The sequence below is a fragment of the Lynx canadensis genome, chromosome C1 (genome assembly GCF_007474595.2).
Source record: "Lynx canadensis isolate LIC74 chromosome C1, mLynCan4.pri.v2, whole genome shotgun sequence".
NCBI lineage: Eukaryota > Metazoa > Chordata > Mammalia > Carnivora > Felidae > Lynx > Lynx canadensis.
Window position 1 is genome coordinate 157,448,384 of NC_044310.1, and position 26,114 is coordinate 157,474,497.

Genomic DNA, 26,114 nt, shown 5'->3' on the forward strand with positions numbered 1-26,114 from the left:
AGCAGAGGGTAACTTTGTTCTCCCCTCCCCCCAAAAAACCCTCCTCCCTCAAAGTCTTAATGGCCTTGGGGTTGTAATCAGCCTGACCTAGAGCAAGAAAAGTGCATTAGGATCAAATAACATGTCCTATTGTTCTTTGCAGTGTTACACAGGAAGCGTGTATAATCCCAGGGCAGATATGCTTGGAGGTGGGGGCAGGGGGCCTACAAACCGGTGGGACTGGACTCGGACTTGGACCAGGGTTGGGGACACAGCAGAGAAGAGCAGGAATCTTTTGCAGAGGGAGTGCAGCTACTCGGATAGAGCTACAAGGATAGTGTCAGAGATTTTGGGAAGCTGTGATCCAGAGTGCAGAGCCCTGCTGAGCCAAGGATGCCAGGCCTCCCACTCCCAATCACAAGCACCATGGACGATAAACCACCAAGCCAGAGAATCCAGGTTGCGCTTTAGCCGGGAGCTCGGTTTAGGGAAACTAGGTGGACCTGTGGGTGCCTGCAGCTGGGGAAATGTGCCTAAGCGGGACATCCCAGTGGCCACCCCCTGGGGGGGGGGGGTCACGGCAATGGGAGGAAAGCAGCTTCCGCCAACCGGCCAGAGTTTGGAATAAAGAGACTTGCACAGAATTCGAGTGAAATACTCTTTCTTGGAGGAGCTACAGGATAAGGAGAAGCCGACCTGGGAGTGGAAGCAAACCGAACGGGCCAGAGAAAGACCTTGATTCCACAGCTCAGGACTAATGATAGAGATCTGGGGACCACATAGGGAGTCACACCAAGGAGTGCCTGGAAAGGACTGGGACCTGCCTAGCCACGTATATGAGGTGGCAAATGTGTTACTGAGCTCAGTCTCAGCTGGCTTGTAACTTGGGTTTTTCTGACACTGGGGCAAATGGCTCAGGGCTTGCTGCAGCGATTCTGCGAGCGCGGTGCTGGGACCGGCAGCACCGATATAACCTTGGACTAAGAAATGCAAAATGTCAGCCCATACTTTACCCTTCGCCAGAAACACTGACGTCTGTGGGTTAGGTGTTTCTAGTGCAAACTGAAACTTGAGAACCACTGACTCACTTGAATGAATCCTGAGAATAGTGTCTAAACTACAGACGCACCGCGGAAGGAGCACTGTTGAAGGAGAAAGTGGAGAATACCACGTACCCAGGAAGGCCGCTCTAAAAAAAGAAATATCCCTTCCTTTTGGTCCAATAAGTTTTTAAAGATGAGTGTTGCTGGGGACTGTGTCCAACAAGGCTTTCTCCATTGTGAGGGCTGCTCCTTTCCTCTTCTGTCACATGCTCACTCTTGGCCCAGGAAAGAAGGAACACTTTGGACTACATTACACCCCCTCACAAGAGACTCCTCTTCTTTCTCAGCCACTTACTTGATATTCTTGTTAGCAGAAGAAAGCCTGGTATGGTCCCTATCTTGATACTAGAGAATGAGAAGCAAACAGCTCTCCCCTCACAATCCATTCCCCTTTACTCCCACCCCACCACCCAGGGTCTAAGAGTAGATAATCCTCCTTCTGACTTATGATCAAAAGTCAATAGTAGCTTAACAACACTATGCCACCAATGCCTATGTCATCTATCTCACTATCTCATCAGGTAGGCATTTTATCATCTCACAAGAAGAAGGGTAAGTACAGTACAATAAATACAGTACAACAATTGATCATGCACTAGGCCACAGAACAAGTCTCTAGAACGGTCTGACCACAATATAAGTTAAAAATTACTAAGAAAAGGATAATTTAAAAACCACATGCATTTGGAGAACACATACATATGTGCACCTGCACGCACCTAAGCACATGTATGTACACACACACACACACACACACTTCTAAATAAGCCATGGTCAAAGAAGAAATCTTAATAGAAATTTTAAAATATTAGAAATAAAAAATAGGAAAGCTACTACATATTAAAACCTGTAAGTCTGGGAAAGCAGCTTAAAAAATTCTATAGGGAAAAGTAGAAAGGCTAAAATGAATGAACTAAGTATCCTAAGTATGGATTTATAAAAACAACAGCAGAATCAACCCAAATAAAGCAAAGGAAATAAAAAGAAAAGAAAGAGCAAAAGTTAATGAAGTATAAAACAAAATAAAATTGAATTAAGCTGTTGATTGGTTCTTTGAAAGGATTAATAAATTGAGCAAACCTTTGGCAGAATTAAGACAAAAAAGCATAAAAATATTATTTATAAGGTAAAAGTGGACATACTACAGCAGATACCTAAAAACTAAAATCATATACTATCAACAACTTTACACCAATAAATTTGTAGAAAAGCAAGCCCAAAAGACAAATTTCTCAAAAAATACGCATTATCAAAACTCACTCAAGAAACAAAATATAACTGGATAATTTAATTACTATTAAAGACATTTAATGAGTATTTGCAAAATAAATCTTCCTACAAAGAAAACACAGGCCAGATAGTTCCATAGGTGAGTTCAAAAACAGATAATCTCATTCAGACTTTTTCAGGAAGTAGAAAAAAAAAGGAACACAGCTGAACTATTTTCAAGGTTTGAGGGTCTAGGATAATCTTGATACCAAAACCAAAGTTAATATACAAAGGAAAATTATAAGCCAATCTCATCTATGGCTATAGATATAAAAATTTAAACAGAATATTCACAAACTGAATCCAACACTATTGAAAAAAAAAAAAGATTGCACATCATGGATAATTGGATTTATTCCAGGAAGGCAGGGTTGATTCAATATTTTAAAAAAAAATCTATTGATATAAATCACTATGTTGACAGATTAAAGATGCAAATCTATATAGATGCAGAAAAAACATGATAACATTAACAAACATTCATAATTATTTTAATTTAATTTAATTTTTAATGTTTATTTTTGAGAGACCGAGCACGAGAGAGGGAGGGGCAGACAGAGAGGGAGACACAGTACACAATGCAGGCTTCAGACTCTGAGCTGTCAGCACAGATCCCAATGTGGGGCTAGGACCCACCAACCGTGAGATCATGACCTGAACCATGTCAGAAGCTTAACTGACTGAGCCACCCAGGTGCCCCCATGATAATTACTTTTAGTTAACTGAGAATACAAGCAAACTTCCTTGACCTGATCAACAGAAAAGAAAATGGCAAGTTTGGGAAACTACCATAGTACAGTATAGCTGAAACTCAAAAAGATTAAATGGCTCGCTTAAGATCAGGTACCACAGACGGGACCACATCTTAATTCTCAGATTTTTCCACAACACCATTTTGATGCTGGCAAACAGAACTTTTCACAAATTATTCAAGATTTATCATTATACTTTGAATCTCATATATTGCCTCTTTCAAATGAAAGACCTTATCATCAGCTGCTTCCAGCTGGTTGCTAAGAGAACGGGAAACGTGACGAAACTCTAAACATTCTTCACATCATACCACATCGTAGAGTGTTCACGCTTCTCACCATGATGTATTTAACGATAACCAAGAAAGGGGCTGATTTTAAATAGCCCCTTCTATTTAAATAAAATAGCTTCTATTTCCTCCAGTTTACTTGACAACTGGACTCTATTTCTACTTAGATGAAACTCTTTATTCGGAATGAATCTTATTCTCTGTTAGCTCATCATTAAGTCAAGAGTCGCCTGCAGGGCCATCTTTATCACCTAAAAATGGCTGAAGATAGCAGAAACACACCTGCAGGTATTATTGAACAAGTTAGCTCCTTTTCAAAGGCTTAATTTTGATTTCCTATTAAATAATTTTCTGTTGAGTCTGGACGGTGTGCTCGACATTAACAGGTATTTCTTAAGCTTCTACTTTGTGCCAGACACACTATGCAAGGGAATAGCAAAATAGGCAATTTGCTGTCACGGTACACAAATCAAAACAGAACTAATGGTCTCTGTCTAGGAATTTTCTGAGTTGGAGGAGAAGTAACTTTGTAATCCTCATCAGCTGGGAAATTGAAATTTTTAATGCATTTGAACATTTTAGCAGATTCTGTGCCAATTATTTGTTTTTTAAGTTGAACAGTGTAGTGATTGAGTTTAATTTTTAAATTTTTTTTCTATTATTATTACTTTTAGAGAGAGAGAGCATGAGCAGAGAGAGGGGCAGAAAGAGAGAGAAAGAGAGAGAGAGAGAGAGAGAGAGAGAACCCCAAGCAGGCTCTGTGCTCAATGTGGAGCCCAACACGGGGCTTGATCCCACAATCCTGGGATCATGACCTGAGCCAAAATCAAGAGTCAAACGTTCAAACAACTGAGCCATCCAGGTGCCCCTTTTAATATTTTTTAAATTTAATTTTTAAAGATCTCATTGTTCATTTTATTACAAAATTAGTCTACTCCATTTGGATTCCATTTTATTATTTGTTTGTTTTTAAGTTTATTTATTTATTTTGAGACAGAGAGAGGATGAGCAGGGGAGGGACAGAGAGAGGGGGACAGAGGATCTGAAGTGGGTTCTGTGCTGACAGCAGAGAGCCCCATGTGGGGCTCGAACCCATGAACTGTCAGATCATGACTTAAGCCAAAGTCAGATGCTTAACTGACTGAACCACCCAGGTGCCCTTGGATTCCATTTTAATCAGCTTTACTACTTGTGTGTTTCTTTTCCATTTAGGAAAATCTTACCTTTGTATCTTGTGTTTTATTTCCATATCAGGAAGATTTTAAATGGTTAAAATTATTTTTTCAAGTTTATTTGTTTTGAGAGAGAGAGAGCAAGCACGTGAGCTGGGGGAGGGGTAGAGGGAGAGAGAAAGAGAGAGAGAGGGAGAATCTTAAGCAGGCTCCGTGATCAGTGCAGAGCCTGATGAGGGGCTCAGTCTCACAAACTGTAAGATCATGACCTGAGCCAAAATCAAGAGTTGGATGCTTAACCAACTGAGCCACCCAGGCACCCCTAAAATTATTTTAGTTTTGCAATATACCATCCTAAATACAATGTATAAAAAAGAGCAAACTTAATGAGATAGTTTGGTTTGCTTTTCATGTGTATTTTTATTCATTCAAAGTGACATTTTCACAATGTAGCCACTGTATCATTTAAGATAATATATTGGTAATATTAGCTCCAGAATATTCCTGGGTTGGCACATAGTGACCCTCAACAATTAAGGTCTTTATATTTGACTGAACAAAGAGTTATACCTAAGTCAACAGCCCTCCGTCCAACATTTCCATAAAATTGATGACCGCAGTCCTCGAGGCTTAGAGACTGTTTCAGTGAGCCTTTTGGGTCCAAAAGGCCAGGTAGTCTGCTCATTGTCTTCCCGAGATTTGAAGCTGTTTTGTTGTCTTGGTGAAGGTATTTCCTATGGATCCAGACAAAGCATATTCCTCTACTTTCAAGAGAGTTTACCTTTCTTTCTCTTAATCTTTATACTTCTAAAGAAACACAAATGCTACGTTATATTATTGAAGTTCAAGTTTGTTTAGAATCTTTGTTAAGGGCTTTGTCTTCATAAACTTTTCCTGCAATGCAGCACAGAAATGCATAAGGTGTAGTCCAGGTGAAGCTTGTGAATTAGGTGGCAGACCGCCACCTACGTCTGAATTCCGACTCTAACGCTTACTAGCTGTGTGACTCAAAGTTACTAGAACTCTTACTATGTTGGATTTCTTATCTGTAGAACAAGGTTATGGATAGTATCTACCTCACAGGCTGTTGAGGAAATATAAATGAGTAGATATGCGTAAAGGGCTTAGAACAGTGCCAGGCACATAAAAGTTTTTAAAAAGAAATAGCTATTTTTCTAAAGCGTCCAGCCCGAACCAATTCCAGTTTTGGAACGAATCAACTTCTCAGGTGAGAAAACAATTCACTATAAAGTTCCACTGCTTAAGGCCTTTTGTTTCGTATGATAGTGCACTTTTCTTTGGACCCCAGCAGTAAAGCTGGTTCCTACATTGTCCTTTTGGGACTTTCCTCCTACCTGGCCTTACCTCCCAGAACCTGCCCTACCTCCACGCCCATTTAGAAATGAAAAATGGCTGTCCCTAAAGAGAAATGGACCCTAGGTGGAAGGAAGCTCCCCATTTCTTCTCTCATCCCCAATCTCTATTTCTGTAACTTGCAGGTGAAAGGAACCCTTCAGAGTTTCTTACCAAGGCAAGCCTGCTCAATGCCTTCCTCACTACATGATACAAAACATTGTATCTTCAAGAGTTTGTGCTATGAGACATGGTTTTCGTCTAGTTTCAGTGAATGAAGATTTTTCTTTGTTTTATGCTTGTTCCTTGTAGATATAATTCAGGTAGGGAATTAAGTAAATATATATTCACTGTAGCAGTAACCTGATATTTTTTGATGTCAAATTATCTAGTCTGTCCCTTAGAGAACTATAATGCCCCTTCTCTTAGATCCATTTTTGAAGTTAACCTACCTCCACACCTGGGTTACAGCCAGGAGCTAGTCTAATCAAAGTATGTACTTTACCCCCTGATCACCAGTGATTGGTTCAGGGATTGGGATCAGCTTGAAGTTGCTGGGGTCTACCATGTGGGGCCTCAACCTAGAAAAAAACAGCTAAGCAATGGATCCACTAATATAACTTGAGCTCCAAATCAAGCTAGGTCCACAAAAACCAAAATCGGGTTTTGATACAATTTTATGTATTCATTTAAATGTAGTTATATCAAAAAATAAGGCCAAATGTAAAGGTCTGCTTAGGAAAGCTGTACTTTTGCTCATTGTACTGTCACTGTTAAAATATTCCCTTGAGTCAAGACGGTGATAAAATAGGATAAGACGTTGTCAGGCACAAGCTCCAGATGCCTCTCTGGGGACAAAGGAGCTGGCTGGAACCATCTCCCTCCCCTGCTCCTCAGCATAAACACAGAGCCACCTGAGGGAAGCAGCTCAGCCTGTACACTGGCTGCCTAACTTGCTTATACCAACGCCCTCCCCGTCCCCCTGCCCTTACTGACCCATGCTTTGGTGGGACTGCTCTTCTCAGTCAAGGTTGCCTCAGTCCCAGTGTGGCAGGCCCCTCCCCCAGGAGACCAGCACAAACCCCTGCCCACACCACCTCTGTCAACCAGAGAGTTCTACAGGGCCTCAGTTCTGGCGGAGTTGGTGTCAGGTTTCACAGACCAGAGCACATCTAGTTAAAACTCTCCACATTCAGGCCGGGGACCAAACACTGCCCACAGTAGTCAAGGAAAAACTCTGCAGACAACTGGCCTGAAAGATAGAGCAACCAAAACATGCAGCACATACCAGAGACACCCTGTGAAGTGCCATGAATTGGCAATACCTGACTTCTTCATACGGCTATTACTTGCAGGGGCAGGAGTATAATTGACTTTCCAGCACAAAAAGTCAGAGACTTAAGCAAAATGTCAAGACAGAGGAATTTATGCCAAATGAAAGAAAAGATAAGACCATGGCCGAAGGCCTAAGCTAAACAGATATAAGTAACATGCCTGATGGAGAATTTAAAACAACAATCATAAGGATCCTCACTGGGCTTGAGAAGAGAATAGAAGATATCAGGGAGACCCTTACCACAGAGATAAGTTAAAAAAAAATCAGAATGAAGACTGCAATAAATGAGATTGAAAACAGGTTTGGTGCAATGAAGAGTAAGTTGGAAGAAGCAGAGGAATAAATTAGTGACTTAGAAGACAAAATAATGGAAAGTAAGCTGAACAAAAGAGAGAAAGAAGAATTATGGGGCATGAAAATAGAGAACTCAGTGACTCCATGAAATGTAATAACACTTATAGGAGTCCCAGAAGAAGAAGGAGAGAAAAGTTAGCAGAAATTTATTTCAAGAAATAGCAGAGGGGTGCCTGGGTGGCTCAGTAGGTTGAGTGTCCAACTCTTGATTTCAGCTTGGGTCATGATCCCAGGTTCATGGCATTGAGCTCAGTGTTGGGCTCTGCACTGAGCATGGAATCTGCTTAGGATTCTCTCTCTCTCTCCCTCCCTCCCTCTGTCCCTCTCCCCCACTCACATGCTCTTTCTCTCTGAAAAGAAAAGAATAGAAAAGAAGGGAAAAGCATAGAAAAGAAAAAAAGAGAAAAGAAGGAAGGGAAGGGAAGGGAAAGGAATGGAGGCAGAAAATCTCCCTCATCTGGGCAAGGAAGGAGAAATCCATATCCAAGAGGCACAGAGAACTCCCATCGAAATCAACAAAAGCAGGCCAACACCTGGGCATATTCTAATTAAATCTGCAAAATATAATGATAAAGAAGAAAGTCTTAAAAGCAGCAAGACAAGAGAAGTCCTTAATTCACAAAGGAAAATCCATAAGGCTAGCTAGAGATTTCTCAACAGAGACTTGGGAAGCCAGTAGGGAGTGGCATGATATATTCAAATTGCTAAATGGGAAAAAAACTGCAGCCAAGAATACTCTATTCAGCAAAGCTATCATTCAGAATAGAAGGAGAGATAAAGAGTGTCCCAGACAAAAACTAAAGGAGTTCGTGACCACTAAACCAGATCTGCAAGAAATATTAAAGAGGACTCCTTGAGTGCAAAGGAGAGCCCAAAAGTGACAGACAAGATCAGAGAAAATCTCCAGAAACAACGAAAAAACAAGTAATAAAATGGCTATAAATACATGCCAATAATTACTTTGAATATGAATGTACTAAATGGTCCCAATCAAAAGACATAGGGTGCCAGAAACGATAAAAAAACAAGACCCATCTATATGCTACCTACAAGAGACTCATTATGAACCTTAAGACATCTGCAGGTTGAAAGTGAGGGGGTGGGGAAATATTTATCATGCAAATAGATGTCGAAAGCAAGCCAGAGTAGCAGTACTTATATCAGACAAATACTTTTTTCTGTTCTCATATTGTTTTTATCCTGCTTTAGTGTTAGGGTAATACTGGCTTCATAGAATGATTTTGAATGTGTTCCCTCTATTCCAGTATTTGTAAGATTTTGATACAAATTGTCATTAATTATTCATTTAAATGTTTGGTAGAATTCACCAATGAAACCATGTAGTCTTAGGCTTTTCTGTGATGGGAGATTTTTGATTCCTAGTCCAGCTTTCATTCTTATTCTTGATCTAAGATTTCCTATTTCCTGGATTCAAGATTCATGATTCAATTTCAGTAACTTGTGCATTTTTTGGAATTACCTGGGCTTTTCCCCTAAGTTTTAGAAATTGATTTGTTAGTGATGGTTTATAGTAATCTGTTATCACACTATGTATTGCCAATTTTGTTCTTTTTTTTTTTCAGAAATCTGGTCATTACTTTCAATGTTATGTTATTGTTTATTCTGGTCTCTATTTCCAATTTTTATTTGCTTCCTCTACTAAATATTGGCTAACCTTCTTTTTTTAGTTTCTTGGGGTGCAATATTATTTAAACCATTTTTCTTTTTAAAAAATTTTTTTTTCAACGTTTATTTTTGGGACAGAGAGAGACAGAGCATGAACGGGGGAGGGGCAGAGAGAGAGGGAGACACAGAATCGGAAACAGGCTCCAGGCTCCGAGCCATCAGCCCAGAGCCTGACGCGGGGCTCGAACTCCCGGACCGCGAGATCGTGACCTGGCTGAAGTCGGACGCTTAACCGACTGCGCCACCCAGGCGCCCCATTAAACCATTTTTCTTAATACAACCATTTATGGCATAAATTTCACTCTAAAATCTGCTTTTGCTGCATCCCATAGGTTTTAGAATATTGTGTTTTCTTTTTCTTTTGTTTTCACATATTTTGATTTGCCGTTTGATTCCTTATTTGGCCCACTGCTTGTATATTAGTATGTTGTTTAATATTTACATATTAAATATTTGATATTAAAAAAATAAAATGTTGAAAAAAAAAGTCTTTGTTAGTAGCACACACTCCAATCTCTAGGGCAGTTTATTAGCTTTTTATCTCTGCAGAAAAATCCCAGTCAATGGTTCCTAAAAGCTGGCCTGCACACTGGGATGGGCCAGTGATAACATTCCTACCAACCCATAGCATTCTTCTCAGATAAATTCTACTGCTATATGATGGTAAGCAGAGCTCTGAGCCAAGTCCTAGGCGTAAGAGGCAACTGAGGGGAAATGCTCTGAAACTCTCTTCCTACTATATATACATATATATATATATATATATGTATATATATATATCCCCCACACACATTTATCATAGTATACTATCTTTCATCTTAAAAAGAACACATTTGACTTTATAAATTTTATTTAAGATTTTAGTTAAAATAATTTAAAGAAATAAACCACACAGAAATGTTACAAAAATACAAAAGAATTACAGGCAAACAGTGGAAAATGAGAATTCTTTTAAAAGAGATACACAATAGGGAAGAAAAATAAAGTGTTTATATACTATTCATATATTAATTATAAACCATAGCAGTAAAAGCTTTCCGGACATTGGCAAGAAAAGCCGAGAAATTGTTGGTCTTCCTTACTTTCTCTTGAAATTCTGCTAGGCACTCAAGATGAGGAGCACTATCTGACACTAGAAGGAAAAAAAAAAGGGAAGATAATGTGAATGAGATTTTTTATGGGAGAGAAGTGTTTCTAACTTAGATGCTTTCATCTGATTCAAATTATTTCAATTCCATTTTACTGAAATGCTTCCAGCATAGAACAACAGATACACTTGATTTTCATATCCTAACTATCTTTTGGACCTTTTCTTTGTTTAATCTGTAAATATTAAAATCTTAAGTACTATAATTGTACTTTAAATTTAAACAGATGGTAGTCAAGGGATTGAAGAACTCAGTGATAAAAAGAACAGAATGCCATTTCCAGTCATCTTTCTTACATTTTAACTGAACTGTTTTAACAGGTGTGTGTGTGTGTGCTTGTGTGTGTTAGGTTTTTTGTTTTGTTTTGTTTTTTTAACTGTTAAGTCAGTTTTCTCTGTAAACTTTTGGCTTGAATTCTAGTTCCTGGCCACTGGATCAAAAAAAGAACAGCTTTCAATGACAACTTTTAGTAATTTACAATTATGGGGAAAAAAATCTATGGTTTTACAAGTGTTCACTAGAAAATGTGGTTGCTATTCTAAAAGTGGTATTTACAGGACCTACTAATCAAATGTGACACAAAGTCACAAATAACGGTACACCTCTCAACATGCAGTTGTACAAATTGTAAACAAATCTCCAGTGAGGGTGGTCAAAGGAAAGGAATGATTCAGCTTTCTCTCCCAACAATTTGGTCCTTTGCCCAAGGGGAAGAAAGTCAACCATATCAGATTTCCAGTTCTTTGGTAGAGATTGTTTAGGACACAAGGACCAGGACCACAGCAGAGAAAGAACAAAAGGCACTTGGTTCAAAATCACACTGTAGATTCTATTTTAACACACTATCAAATACCATGACCCTATGTAGCAAGAGAGGATATGCAAGGTATGTGGGTTTTGGGGTTTGCTTTTGAAACTTTAGCACTCATTAGAAGATATTTACAGAGAGAAAAAATTTGCACATGAATTAGGTTCCTAAATACAAATTCCATGAGAATGAGGATCAAGTCACCGGGGCACATTAAGGAGACAACTCAGCAGTCCTCCTGAGTGTATGTGTGCTATAAATGCTTTCAGATGAGAACACAGGTCTAATGAGCTGAGAACCATTTTTCTGAATTCCAATAAATTAAAAATTACTTTAAAAGGGGCCCAAGAATTAAAGAGAGATAAATATATTTCCATTCTCTTCTAGTTCCAACTATTACCAATCACATATATTCCCCATAAATCGATGCCTTTCTGGCCTGTTGGAGAATCAGTAGGTGAGCTAAATTACCAATGTGTGCGATTTTTCAGGAGAGGATAATATTTCTTAAATTGATTTTTGGTAAAATAAATGATCACATTCTGATGACTTAGCATTTGCTTTTAAAATCACCTACTTGAATACATTATAATATTCACATTTATATAGTCATATCCTTTATAGTTTTATGTTCTCTAAAAGGATAATTCATACTTGCATATGAAATGCAGTGATCGGTGGTCTTTTAGACTTTTCTACCAAGGTGGCACTGTGCCATCCTGAATAGAAGTTACATATTAAGGTTCCTAGATAATAACTATAAATCAAAACTACATTCACAGCCTTTAGAAGACCCTATCCCATGAAGCAAGCTGGCAAAGAAAGGGACACCTTGTGGGAACATTACTTTCTTTCATATTACTTTATTTTTTTAAGTTTATTTATTTATTTTGAAAGAGGCAGAGTGCTAGCAAGGGAGGGGCAGACAGAGAGAGAGACAGAGACAGAGACAGAGGCAGAGAGAATTCCAAGCAGGCTCCTCAGGGTCAGCACAGAGCCCAACATGGGGCTCATACTCACAAAACTGTGAGATCATGACCTGAGCTGAAACCAAGAGTCAGACACTTAACCGACTGAGCCACCCAGGCACCGCTCCTTCATATTACTCTATATGCTGTGTCAGATAACATTTTGGATGCCAGTCTTAAATATCAGTTAAGAGAGAGGAATACATACCCTCATATTCCCTTGCTTCATTTAGGTGAAGGGAAAACATAAAAGGGTTCTCAGGATGCTTAGGGTCAATATTGGTAAATATAAACTGCAACTTATCACCTGAAAAAAAATTTAATTATTTGGTGTGAGAATATTTTATTGTGCCAAGCCTTTCAATGGAGATGAGCTTTCTCACCTCTGTCCTTAATCAGTATCTAGACTGCTAAACGTATGTACATATACACTTAACCAAGCCTCCAAATGTACAAGTTACAAATTAGTTTTAAATGAATTACAGTTTAAACATGATACAAAAACACAAGTAACAAAAGAAAAGAACTGATAAATTAGACTTCATCAAAATTAAAAACTTTTGTCCTTTAAAGGATATTACCAAGGCAGTGGAAAGATAACCCACAGAATGGGAGAAAATATTTGCAAATCCTATCTCGGATATGGACTTAATATAGAGAATACATTTAAAAGAACTACAACTGAACAACTAAAAGAAAAGCAATCCAATTAAAAACGGGACTAAGGACTTGAGTAAGTATTTCTCCGAAGAATAGATACAAATGTCCGATAATAAGCACATGGAAAGATGCTCAATACCACTAATCACTGGGGAAATGCAACCCAAAACTACAATGAGATATTATTTTATATCCACCAGGACAGCTATAACAAAACAAAAAACAAAACAAAACAAAACAAGAAAAAAGAAAAGAACAGTGTGAATGAAGACATGGAGAAATCAGGACATTGCTAGTAGGAATGTAAAATGGTGTTGCAGCTGCGGAAAACAGCTTGGCAGTTCCTCAAAAAGTTACATAAAGAATTGCAATGACCCAGTAACTCCACTCCTCAGTACATATCAAAAAAAAGAATAGAGAATAGGGACTCAAATAACGATGCCAATGCTTATAGCAGCATTACTCACAGCAGCCAAAAGGTGGTAATAACTGTGTGTTCACTGACAGATGACTAAAGAAACAAAATATGGTATAGTCACAACAGAATATCATTTGGTAATAAAAAGGAATGAACTTCCGATACATGCTACAACATGAATGAACCTCGAAAACATCATGCTAAATACAATAATTCAGACGCAAAAGAACAGGACAAATACTGTATGATTCCACCTACATGAAATACTTAGAATAGGTAAATTTAGAGAGACAGAAAGTAGAAGTTATCAGGGGCTGGGGAAGGAGGAATAAGTTATTGTTTAATGGGTACAGAATTTCTGTTTGTGGTATTAAAGAATTCTGGAAATAGTGGTGATGGTTGCACAGCACTGTTAATGTAATGCTACAGAATTGTACAATAAAAAATAGTTAAAATGGCAAATTCTATGTCATGTAGTTTTATCACAATAAAAAATATTGAACAGATTTGACTTTTTCTACATAGTTATCTGCAATTAATGCCTATTTTTCCAAAAGACCTCCAAATGTTCCCAAAGGAGTAAATGCCCAGAAGAAATTAAAAATGGCAGCCACAGAGGTGCCTGGGTTGGTTAAGCATCCAACTTCAGCTCAGATCATGGTGAGTTTGAGCCCCTGAGCTGTCACAGCTCGTGAGTTTGAGCCCCTGAGCTGTCAGCATAGAGCCTGGAGCCTGCTTCCGATTCTGTGTCTCCTTCTCTCTCTGCCCCTCCCCCTACTCATGTGCTCTCACGCTCTCTCAAAAACATTAAACATTTTTTTAATAAAAAAAATGGCAGCCACAAAGTAGAAACTCACATGCATTTTATTTTTTTTTTATTTTTTTTTTTTTAATTTTTTTTTCAACGTTTTTATTTATTTTTGGGACAGAGAGAGACAGAGCATGAACGGGGGAGGGGCAGAGAGAGAGGGAGACACAGAATCGGAAACAGGCTCCAGGCTCCGAGCCATCAGCCCAGAGCCTGACGCGGGGCTCGAACTCACGGACCGCGAGATCGTGACCTGGCTAAAGTCGGACGCTTAACCGACTGCGCCACCCAGGCGCCCCTCACATGCATTTTAGTTTTGCTCTACAAAATAAAAAATTAGTACATTTCATTTAAAAAATGTTTTTAATTATAAAAAAGTAAAGTTCAGAAACTTTGAAAAACATTTGTCTTGCATTTTTATTCAAAATGAAATAATTACATCAGTAGACCAGATTTTTAAAAGTGTTAATAGCTGTTGGCGAAGATGTGGAGAAAGGGGAACCCTCGTGCTCTGTTGGAGGGAATGCAAACTGGTGCAGCCACTCCGGAGAACAGTTACTTAAAAAGTTAAAAATAGAACTACTGTATGATCCAGCAACTGCACTACTAGATATTTACTGAAAGGACAAAAATATTGATTTGAATGGAAACATGCACTCCAACGTTTTTAGCAGCATTATCAACAATAGCCAAATTATGGAAAGAGCCCAAATGTCCATCGACTTTTGAATGGCATGTGCACGCGCGCACACACACACACACACACACACACACACAGGAATACTACTCCGCCATCAAAAAGAGAATGAAATCTTGCCATTTGCAGTGATGTGGATGGAGCTAGCGTGTATTATGCTAAGTGAAATAAATCAGAGAAAGACAAATACAATATGATTTCACTCATATCTGAAATTTAAGAAACAAAATAGATGAACATATGGGAAGAGGGGTGGAGGGAAACAGATCATAAGAGACTCTTTACTATAGAGAACAAACTGAAGGTTGCTAGAGGGGAGGTGGTTGGGGATGGGCTAGATGGGTGATGGGTATTAAGGAGGGCATTTGATGTGATGAGCACTGGGTATTGTATGTAAGTGATGAATCATTGGCTTCTACTCCTGAAAGCAATATTGCACACTGTATGTTAACTAACTACAATTTAAATAAAAAGTTGAAAAGAAAAAAAAAAGTGTTAATGGTAATGGAAGAGATGTATGCCAAGGAAAAAAGACATCATAAGATAACAAAGAGTTTAATTTGGGTTTCTCTTTTAAAATCCTTTTAAAATTCTTTTTAAAATCCTTTTAAAAAAAGGATTATTTCCTGACTTTGAGGGCTATGAAAAGTTCTAATTCTTTTGTAAATGCTTCTTTACTTATTTTGAGAGAGAGAGGAATACAGAGTGAGCAAGGGAGGGGTACAGAGAGAGAGAGAGAGAGAGAATATCCCAAGCAGGCTCTGCAATGTCAGCACGGAGCCCAGCTTGGGGCTTGAACCCATGAATTGTGAAATCATCACCTGAGCTGAAACCAAGAGTTGAATGCTTAACCCATTGAGCGATCCAGGTGCCATGAGAAAATTCCAATTTTTTATTTTTTTTAATTTACATCCAAGTTAGTTAGCATATAGTGCAACAATGATTTCAGGAATAGATTCCTTAATGTCCCTTACCCAGTTAGCCCATTCCCCCTCCCACAACCCCTCCAGTAAGCCTCTGCTCATTCTCCATATTTTAAAAGTCTCTTGTGTTTTGTCCCCCTCCATTTTGACATTATTTTTTGCTTCCCTTCCCTTATGTTCATCTATTCTGTGTCTTAAAGTCCTCATATGAGTGAAGTCATATGATATTTGTCGAGAAAGTTCTAATTTTAAATCTGAAAATACTTTTAAAGCTTTCTGACCCCAAAACACCTCAGGATGACAGTGAGTCCAATGGATCAAAAATTCAGAGTTGGACCCTGTATTTCCCTCTAATCAAAAGGTTAATATTTTTGGGGGTACCTGGGTGGCTCAGTTGGTTAAGTGTCCGACTTCGGCTCAGATCGTGATCTTCCAGTTCATGAGTTCGAGCCCCGCATCAAGCTCTCTGCTGTCAGTGCAAAGCCTATTTCAGATCCTCTGTCTCCCTCTCTCTGCCCATCCCCCACTCATGCTTTCTCTCTCTCTCTCAAAAATCAATAAACATTTTAAAAAAGTTTAATTTAATATTTTTAATAAAATTTAATATTTTATTTTAATAAAATTTAATTTTATTAAAAGCTTATTTCAACAGATGGGGGGCACAAAAAAAGACTAATAGATATATGAATGAAGAGACCAAACAATCTAAGAAATACAGTAAATATTCAGAAGAAAAGTTTACCTGTTCATTAATAAAGAAATGCACTTAAAAAACAATGCTCCAATTAGATCTACTTTGCTGCCAAACAACAACAACAAACAAACAAAATACAATTCTGGCAAGAATACAATGGAGTGGGTACACTTTACATCGTAGAGAGGTGTGCACAAAAGAATTAATGCGGCAGGCCTGACCATGCTATCCTTAGAATCTTAGAAAGGTCTGCTTGCAAGCTGGCCCTTGGCTGGTGTGTTGGGAGTCCCCCAAACCACCCTAGGTTTGAAGATTCGCTAAGAGAACTCATATGATTCACCAAAGGGTCATACACAGGGCTATAGTTTATCACAGCGAAAGACTATGGCAAAATCAGCAAGAGGAAAAAAACACATAGGGCGAAGTGCAGGGAAAACCAGCACAAGCTTCCGGAGTCTCTGATGAACTTCCCTGGTAGACAACCCTTCCCGTGTATCGTCACATTCAATGCTAAAGGAATTAATAAGCATGTCTTGTGTGACTCTGCTGGGTTAGGACTCTTAAAAAACTATGCCTGAAAAAAGTGTTTCTTTTAGACTTTGCTCCAGTGCCTTTTTGGGGCTGTTTTGCAGTTTATTGCAGTTTCTGCCATACATCTGAGGCGGCAATATGACTGATTCTATGCTGCATCCTGTAAGTCTTTCTAGCGAATCCCCAAACCTGACGGTGATCGTGGGGACTGCTAACACCGTGAGTAGTGCTATAAACTGCCACATACACCACACATAACGGTCATTAAAATATTCACACGCTTTACCCCAGTAATGCCTCCCTAGGAATTCCACGGAAATTATACAAAAGAAATGGAGAAGTCTGTATTCACTATAGTACTTCTAAAACTGAAACGTTGGCATAATCTGAATGTTAAGTTAGAAACAATACCTGTATTAGGTATATAAAAGATTGCATAAATTAAGAGACATTAATGGAATGAATTATTACGTCGCTATTTTAAAATTACCATGGGAAGGCTATAGCAACTGGGAAAATGCTGATCATAGAATACCAGGAAGAACAAGGAACAAAAATTACTTTCATGTTGGCAATCATGCCAAACATACATTTATTACAATACTGGATGATAAATAACCAAGGCATCAGTAATTATGTTACGGTGATAAAAAATTTTAAAATTCTTTACTGTTTCCTAAAAAGTTAATAATGTGGTCATTATTTTATTTGAAAATATTTTTAAAATTCTTCTCTACTTAAGAAAACACACACCTTTCTAATCTTGTGTGTTTTACTTACGTTAATATACTCACCATAAATTTTTCTAATTTCTAGTCCAAGTCGATCTTTATACAAGTCTGCAGATTTCTGTAGCCTTTTCAACTTCTCTTCATTAGCTTTGTTAGCAGCAGAAATAGCTATGATTAAAAAAAAAAACAAAGAAATACACATATTTGAATATGAAGGATTTTTAGACAGACACTTTGCAGCATAAAGAGTGTGCTTAATAGTTCCTGGAAGAGAATGTGTGATCATTAACTTTGTTGCATAAATTATACTATGGCTTCTCCAATGAAACTGCCCCCCACTCTGTTTAATTAAGCTCCCACATCAATTGCATTATGACTCTGGTTACATTAAAAAATCAAAAGGACCCTTAAGTAAAACAAAAGAAAATAAAACCCACTTATTTAACTTCAGACAGCTTCCTTGTAGAAATGAGTGGCTAGCTATGCCCCTGAGATGTTACCCATTTTTACTATGAACTGGAGAGAAGGCAAGAGATAGATAATTGTGAACCATCACCACTTTGAAATTTAATGTTTTAAATATGTGTACAACTAGAAACTTACTTTCCTTCTTCCTAGCATATTCTTCCTTAAGATCCTGAATATTTGCAGTCAGTACTTCTAGTTTCTCATTTTTGTCTTTTATTTCAGCAATCAATCTTAACAAGTTGTCTTTTTTTTCTTGAATGAGCTTATTCCGCCTACAGATCTCTGTAAGAAGTACAAAGTATTAGCTAGAATATATATACTTTGTTCTCCAATATCTATCTCTGGTAAGAAAAGACTAAAATATTGACTTTCATTAGGATTAATAAAGAGTGTTTTATTTACTTATTTTATTTATTTATTTATTTATTTACTTTTGAGAGAGAGAGAGAGCAAGTGAGCATGAGTGAGGGAGAGGGAGACAGAATCTGAAGCAGGTTCCAGGCTCTGAGCTGTCAGCACAGAGCCCCATGCAGGGCTTGACCTCAGGAACTGTGAGATCATGACCTGAGCAGAAGTCGGATGCTTAACTGACTGAGCCACGCAGTGCCCCAAAAATGTTTTAACTGATAAGTGCTTTCTAATGTTTCAAAAATTATAAAGAAAAGGAAAAAAAATCCTATTCTTTCCTATTTGTCTTTGAAAATAAAAATGAGACAAAACTCTTTTTAAAATGAGAATACCAAATTATTATTTAAAAAAAAATTTTTTTATTCATTTTTGAGAGTGAGAGAAACAGAGCATGAGCAGGGAGGGGCAGAGAGAGAGAGGAAGACATAGAATGCAAAGCAGACTCCAGGCTCTGAGCTGTCAACACAGAGCCTGACGCGGGTTTCAGACTCACAAACGGCGATATCATGACCTGAGCTGAAGTCGGACGTTTAACCGACTGAGCCACCCAGGCGCCCTGAGAATACCAAATTAAACCACAAAAAGAAAATCAGGTCATGACGCTTGCAGCAATACCCTTCAAATAAGTACATAAATAAAGCCCACCATCAAAGACAACCAAATCTGGAAATGTTTTTACACAGTACTTTAAAGAAACAATTCATTATAATGCAGTATAAATCTTTCTGGAAAATACCAAAAAGACAAAAAGGAGTGAAGGAAGAGATGGGGCGCCTGGGTGGCTCAGTCGGTTAAGCATCCGACTTCGCCTCAGGTCATGGTCTCACGGTCCGAGTTCGGGCCCGCATGGGGCTCTGTGCTGACAGCTCAGAGCCTGGAGCCTGCTTCGGATTCTGTGTCTTCCTCTCTCTCTGCCCTTCCCCTGTTCGTGCTCTGTCTCTGTCTCAAAAATAAATAAACATTAAAAAAATTTTTTTAAAAAAAGTGAAGAAAGAGAGGGAAAGAGAGAGGTAGGAAGGGCGAAACTTCATTTATATTAATAACAAATGAAACATTCAGGAATAATCTAAATTAAGAAATGTAGGCCCTGTATGAAAAAATAATGCAAAACCTGTCTGAAACAAATAACCTGTATATATGGAGAGACATTTTATGCTTCTAAATATTATAAAGATGTCAGTATTTCCCAAATTCATTTCTACATTTGATGCAATCCCAATGGACTCTGGAGGGAAGGGAAGAGGAGGATCTAACAAAATTATAAAATTTATCTGATGAGTACACAGGAGAGAGCAGTTAAGGAAATATGGTAAGAAAAATAACAAGGAAAGGTACTTGTCCCACCAGATTTAACATGTGTGACTGTGACACTTCTAACACAATAATGGAGTACTAGCTGAAGAAACGACATACAGCTCAGTTAAACAAACAAAAAAGGCATTCCCAAACACTGGTATCTTTGGGAAATATGAAAAATGAAATATCATAAATCAAGTGGTGGACAGTTTCCCAAACTATGCTGAAATCCAAAATAAATTCCATATATATTAAATATTTAAATATAAAATGAAATCTTGCAAACCTAAAAGGCAGTATCTGAATATAAAATTAGCCTTTCCTGTGGGGAAAGACGTTTTTACTAAAAGGCAAAAAGAAATCAAAGAGAAAGTCATATATCAGCTACATAACAGTTAATAAGTGGGCAAAAACCCTCATATTTGATTCAAATAAACATAAAACTCTACTATATGCTAGGAACTTTGTTCAACACCTTATATTTCCATAAATTTACTTAAATTTCATAATACATTATGCAGTTCTAATTTAAAAAAGGAAAAGAAGGGCGCCTGGGTGGCGCAGTCGGTTAAGCGTCCGACTTCAGCTAGGTCATGATCTCGCGGTCCGTGAGTTCGAGCCCCACGTTGGTCTCTGGGCTGATGGCTCAGAGCCTGGAGCCTGTTTCCGGTTCTGTGTCTCCCTCTCTCTCTGCCCCTCCCCCATTCATGCTCTGTCTCTCTCTGTCCCAAAAATAAATAAACGTTGAAAAAAAAAAAAATTTTTAAAAAAGGAAAAGGCTCAGCAGTTGAGTAACTTGCCCAAAAGTTTTATTTGCTAGGATGCAAAAAATAGTTAAGACCTGGATTCAAACTCAGGACTTGACTTCAAAGGTCATGCTTTTGACCATTAAACATCCTCCCTGAACAGTTCTTAATCTAAAGAAGACACAAATATAAATTCCTAAGACAAAAACAAAGAGATAAACAGAGGAAATGTAGAATGCAGACGGCTAATAAACATGAAAGACAATTTAACCTGAGTAGTAATCACAGAAATGCAAATAAAGCAAGTAACATACCAATTTTCATTTATTACAACAATGTTTACAAAAATGACAGCTGGTGTCGAGAAGAATGGAAAATACTAGAGTCCTTGTGGAATATTTTTGACATTGCGAAACAAGTTTTAAGGATATTCATGTCCTTTAATCCAGTTATTTCATTTTTACAAGTTAACCTAAGAAAATAAGATGTATGTGAGTATTTATATACATAAGATTGTTTTCAGTATTATTTATAATGATGAAAAGCTGAAAACATCCTAAATGGCTAATGAGTAAATCATTAAATAAATATGGCATATTAATAAGGTAGAATATCCTCTCAGGCGTACCTGGATGTCTCCGTTAGTTGAGCATGCAACTCTTAATTTCGACTCAGGTCATGACCCCAGGATCGTGGGATTGAGCCTGGGATCAAACCCCACCTCGGGCTCTACGCCAACTGTGAAGGTTGCTTAAGATTCTCTCTTCCTCTGCCCCTCTCCCGCTAGCTGTCTCTCAATAAACAAACAAACAAACAGGTGTACAGATGTTTTCCTGAGTTAGTGTCTTTGGTTCCCTCTGATAAACACCCAGAAATAGAATTACTGGATCATATGGTAGTTTTAATTTTCTGAGGAACCCTGCATATTATTTTCCAGAGTAGCCACTATGGAAAAATGCACTTAAAAATAATTAAGGAGACATGTATGGCAAAAGAGATACCTTCAGTTGTTACCCAAGGACCTTGGTCAAATTATAACTTTGGAGACTCTTATAAAAGGAGGATAATAATGGCCGCCCTATTTCTTTAACTCACAGGGTTAGAGTACACAATAATAATACAGAAACTTTTAAATTATTAAGTGATACATAAATACCATATATGTCAGTGTTTTTATTAGAATATGTAAAGAACTGTATGGATTTGTGCCAGTATAAATGTAAGGGCCCTTGATATGGCATAACTCATGTATACACTGTCAGTTGTCTCTTTTATTCTCTAGGGCAGGTATTTCAAACTTTCACTACTACTCAGCACATAAATCCTCCCCTGAGTTTTCCCTTCCATGTGGAAAGATTGTTTTATGGTACACTAGAAAGAGCAGACATTTGGCTGCAATCCTAGACCTTGTATCTATCAAATGTATGACCTTAACCAAGTTTTGTAACCTCAGTGAGCTTCAATTTTTTCATCTAAAAAAAGGGATAATTTTGGTCTTGTAAAGATTTCAGGACTTTTGTTTTCTTTTTTTTTTTTTTTTTTTTTTTGAGAGAGTGAGTGCCAGAGGGCAAGAAGCAGAGGAGATGGAGAGAAAGAATCTTAAGCAGGCTCCACGCCCACCCCAGAGTCTGACGAAGGGGCTTGATCCCACTACCCTGGGATGATGCCCTGAACTGAAATTGAGAGTCAGACACTTAACCAACTGAGCCTCCCAGGTGTCCTTAGGATTTTAGGATTTAAGAGCCTGGTCCATAGTAAACGCCTCTCACTTTGAACAGATGATCTTCCTCCTTATAATAATATAGAAGCAACAGATGCTCTAGGCAGGCCAGAATTTTTGAACAATTTGTTCCCTGCAGTATCTTCCTTGAAGATGCAAAGTAGCTGCTCAACAAATATGTGGTGAGTGAATGAGTTCCCTCCACCTTCCATACTCCCCAAATGTATCCAGATCAGTGTCCTCTCCTCAGAGTAACAGTGGCTCCTTCTCCAATACATGGTTAATCCAGATTCCTTCCCCTAAGGGAAAGAACTGAAGAACTGAAGAATTCCTGCTTTTTAAACCCCAGTCTATGATTTCCAATGGGAAAACAAACCTGTTTTTCAAAAAATTGTCATTTACACATCAGCATAGATGATCACAAGCACAGTGATGAATAAAAAAAGGGACAGAATATACAGAAAATGATGCCATTTATATAACATTCAAAAATACAATACTAAATATTAATAGGTTAGTTCTGGAAGGTAGGATTAGAGAAAAGTATTATATAAGATGTTCTATTTCTTAAGCTGGGTTGCAGATACATAAATGTTTATTATTTTTATACATGTATCTGCATATATATATGCACACACACACAATACACTGTTTTTTTTTTTAATTTTCTTTTCTTTTTCTTTTTTTTTTAAAGTAGGCTTCATGCCCAGTGCAGACCCCAACACGGGACCCGAACTGACAACCCCGAGATCAAGACCCGAGTGAAGATTAAGAGTCAAGTGACCGACCCAGGTACCCCACAGTATATTGTTTTACTTGTATGAGGGACTGCATAAAGATGTTTAATCTAAAAAACCCTCTGTGATCTATAGTTTGTCACCTACGATTTTGATATTCCAGAAACATCTCAACCATTCGTTCCTCTTCCTTTAATTTCACAGACAGCTTTTCTGAAAGAGAAATTGGAATTGAAGTTTCGATTCAGCTGAAATAACATAAGAAAAGAAAAAAAAACAAGAACGACAAAGCAGCATGTTACAAGTTAACTTTAGTTACCTGTAAGTGCTTTGATGGAGTCTTTGTAGGTATCTCTTAGTCCCATCATTTGACAGGACGTGTCACTGAGAGTGCTTTTGAATTTATTCCAAAATTCATTTATGCTTTTATCAAATAGTGCCAGTTCGTCCTCTATCATCTTGTAAGAGAATGCTACAAAACAAAACATTGATTGTATTTTTTATAAGTTGTTGAAATAAAATCAAGCTCATATTCCAATCAAGCATATTTTGGCAGTTTGACTTTTGCTGGGAAATAATTAGCAGCTTGCTTTTTTTAAAAAGGATATCTTACTTTTTAAATATTTACTTGTTCTTGAGAGAGAAAGAGAGTACAGGCAGGGGAGGGGCAGAAAGAGGAAGACACAGAATCCCAAGCAGGCTCCAGGCTCCAAGCTGTCAGTGCAGAGCCCATACGGGGCTCAACCTCAGTAACTGTGAGCCTAAGTAGGATGCTTAACCTGACTGAGCCATCTAGGTGACCCAAGCAGCTTACTTTTAACTCTAGCTATTCCAGGGCGGATCAAGCCATCTGGACGTAATTACAGTTAAGATGCAAGATTCCAGGAAGGACATCCTTACCTCCTAGGGACTTGTTAGTAGTTTAACTGCACAAGACACTCATACAGCTCTGTGACCCTGGAAAATGACTCTGCCTCCGTTTCCTCACAAGTAAAATTGGTAACTTTTAAGGCGTTTCCAATTCTGATCTTTTGAATTCCAGCCTGGATTGCCAGCCAGGTCCCAAATGGACGGATGACCGGCCCCCTCTCATAGGATAAGACCCTATGAGATATATCTAGCCCGCCTCTCCCTCCCACCCAGATCAGGAAAAGAAGAAGTAGCACTAAAAAGGCTACTTGGAGTGGGAATTTAGTAGGCTTAGTCCAGGAAAGGTACAAGTCACCCTGAACTCTCTGGGCCTTAGTGTCTTCTGTAAACAATGTCCGGTAAGACTCCAGGCCCCGCCAGTTTTCTGTAAGGCTAAAACCATCCCAATAACTCAAAACCTTCCCAAGAAGGCCACACACATCTCGTTCGGTGGAACCCGGAACCCTTCGGCCTCAGCGAAGCCCAGCAGTGCAAACAACAAAGCCGTGCATTTCACAGACTTCGCTCCCGAAAACAAATCCAGCCCAGAAATACACTTTCCCCTATCGCGACAGGCAGGTCGAGGAACCCTGGTCAGCCCCCAACTCTCTCACCTTTTCCAGGAGACCTGAGCCCCGCCGCCAACCCACACAAGACCAGAAACAATTCAAGCCAACAGCAGGTCTCCAGACCCAGCTCCCGCAGCCCCGCCAACTTTTCTATTTCAAATTTTAGGGCGCCTTCCTCCTCCCGCCCCCGGTCGCTCATTCGCCTTCAGATTGGCTGATAATTAGGCTCTCCATTAAGGGATTGGTTAATCTAGCCCTCCGGGATTCTCGCGGAAAAATATAGGGGAAAGTGCATTCTGGGATTTGTAGTTTTTTTTTTTTCTGAGAGACAGACTCTCAGCTCTGCTTTGTGAAGTGTTCATAGCTCCGGGAGGACTCGCCCCAGCACAAGTCATTCATCTGTTTCAAATAAAGATTTCTGCAACAAATATAAATATTGAACTTTAATCGCATTCTGTTGCCAAGTATTTACTGCCTTCTTTAATGCTCTGTAGCTTAAAGTTAATTAAAATACTAAAGCTAATGAAAACACCATTTTTTAATATGTCTCATCATTTAATTACTTTTCATTGGGAAGTGGTTGGAACATTACTGTGTATTGGCTTCTAATATGAACATTTCCAAAATTTCTTGATTCTCTTATTTTCGACCATGTGAAACAGAAACAAAACGCAGTACCTAGTACTGGTAGTCCTTGCCCAGGTGAAAACTCAATGACACAAAACTTTTCATGGGCGAGTTCATTGGTACCTATCCTCTCTGACAGTCTGTGTTGTATTTAAAAATGAAAAGAAGTGGAGAAGCCAAAAGTAATTCAAGGCTTTTAACTTCTATATTTGTAAGAATGGTGATGCTGTTGGTTGAATAGAAAATATCTTCATGGTTGTTTGGGTGTATTGGGGAAGGGGTGTTGCAGGGAGGCAGGGGCAGGAGTTACTATTTTAAAGTGCTGAGTTTCTGAGGATATTGTTGGGAGATCTAAGTGTTAATGTTCCATAGGCATTTTACTTCTCTAGTTAATCGATAGTGGCTAACTGCTCCAACTCTGCAGTAAGAGTGCCTGAGTTTGAAATCCAGGCTCTATCATTTACTAAGTTTGTCCTCGGGCAAGTTACTTGGCCTATTGGACCTCAGTTTCCTCATCTGTAAAATGAGGGTAATAGTAATAATAATACCTTCTTCCTTCATATACCCAATGTGAAGACTAAAAGAGATAATAAATGCAAATGCCTTGAAAGAAGTCCCTATGACATAAGTACTCAAAATGGTTTCCTGTTTTTATGATTTCATACCCTACCTACCTCCTATGCAATAGATTGTCATATTAAAACACATACAAATAAGGCTTTAAATAGAACAAAATCTAAGTTGGCAAAGAAATAGAGATCTTGCAATTGAATGCTCATTTTAGCTGAGGTAATACATATAACTCCCATTACAAGATGATCACACTACTTACTGAATTCTGATTTAAAAAAAAAAACATGGATTCTGGTAAGTCTGAATAAGTATAGAATACATCCCTCCCACCCAATCCAAATTGAATTAATTAATTAGTTAGGTGTTGTTATTTACCATTAA

General features: G+C 38.3%; 1 protein-coding gene across 1 annotated transcript; it reads right to left on the reverse strand.

Annotated features, from left to right (window-relative positions):
- Positions 1–10,222: 10,222 nt before the first annotated feature.
- SPC25 (SPC25 component of NDC80 kinetochore complex) lies at positions 10,223–24,677 on the reverse strand. The gene is made up of 7 exons (XM_030325697.1): positions 24,579–24,677; positions 23,375–23,527; positions 23,203–23,268; positions 18,284–18,430; positions 17,744–17,848; positions 12,427–12,525; positions 10,223–10,426 (listed from the first exon to the last, which is right to left on the reverse strand). The coding sequence occupies exons 2-7, from the start codon at positions 23,511–23,513 to the stop codon at positions 10,302–10,304; spliced, it is 681 nt and encodes a 226-aa protein (XP_030181557.1). The 5' UTR covers positions 23,514–23,527; positions 24,579–24,677; the 3' UTR covers positions 10,223–10,301.
- Positions 24,678–26,114: the final 1,437 nt, after the last annotated feature.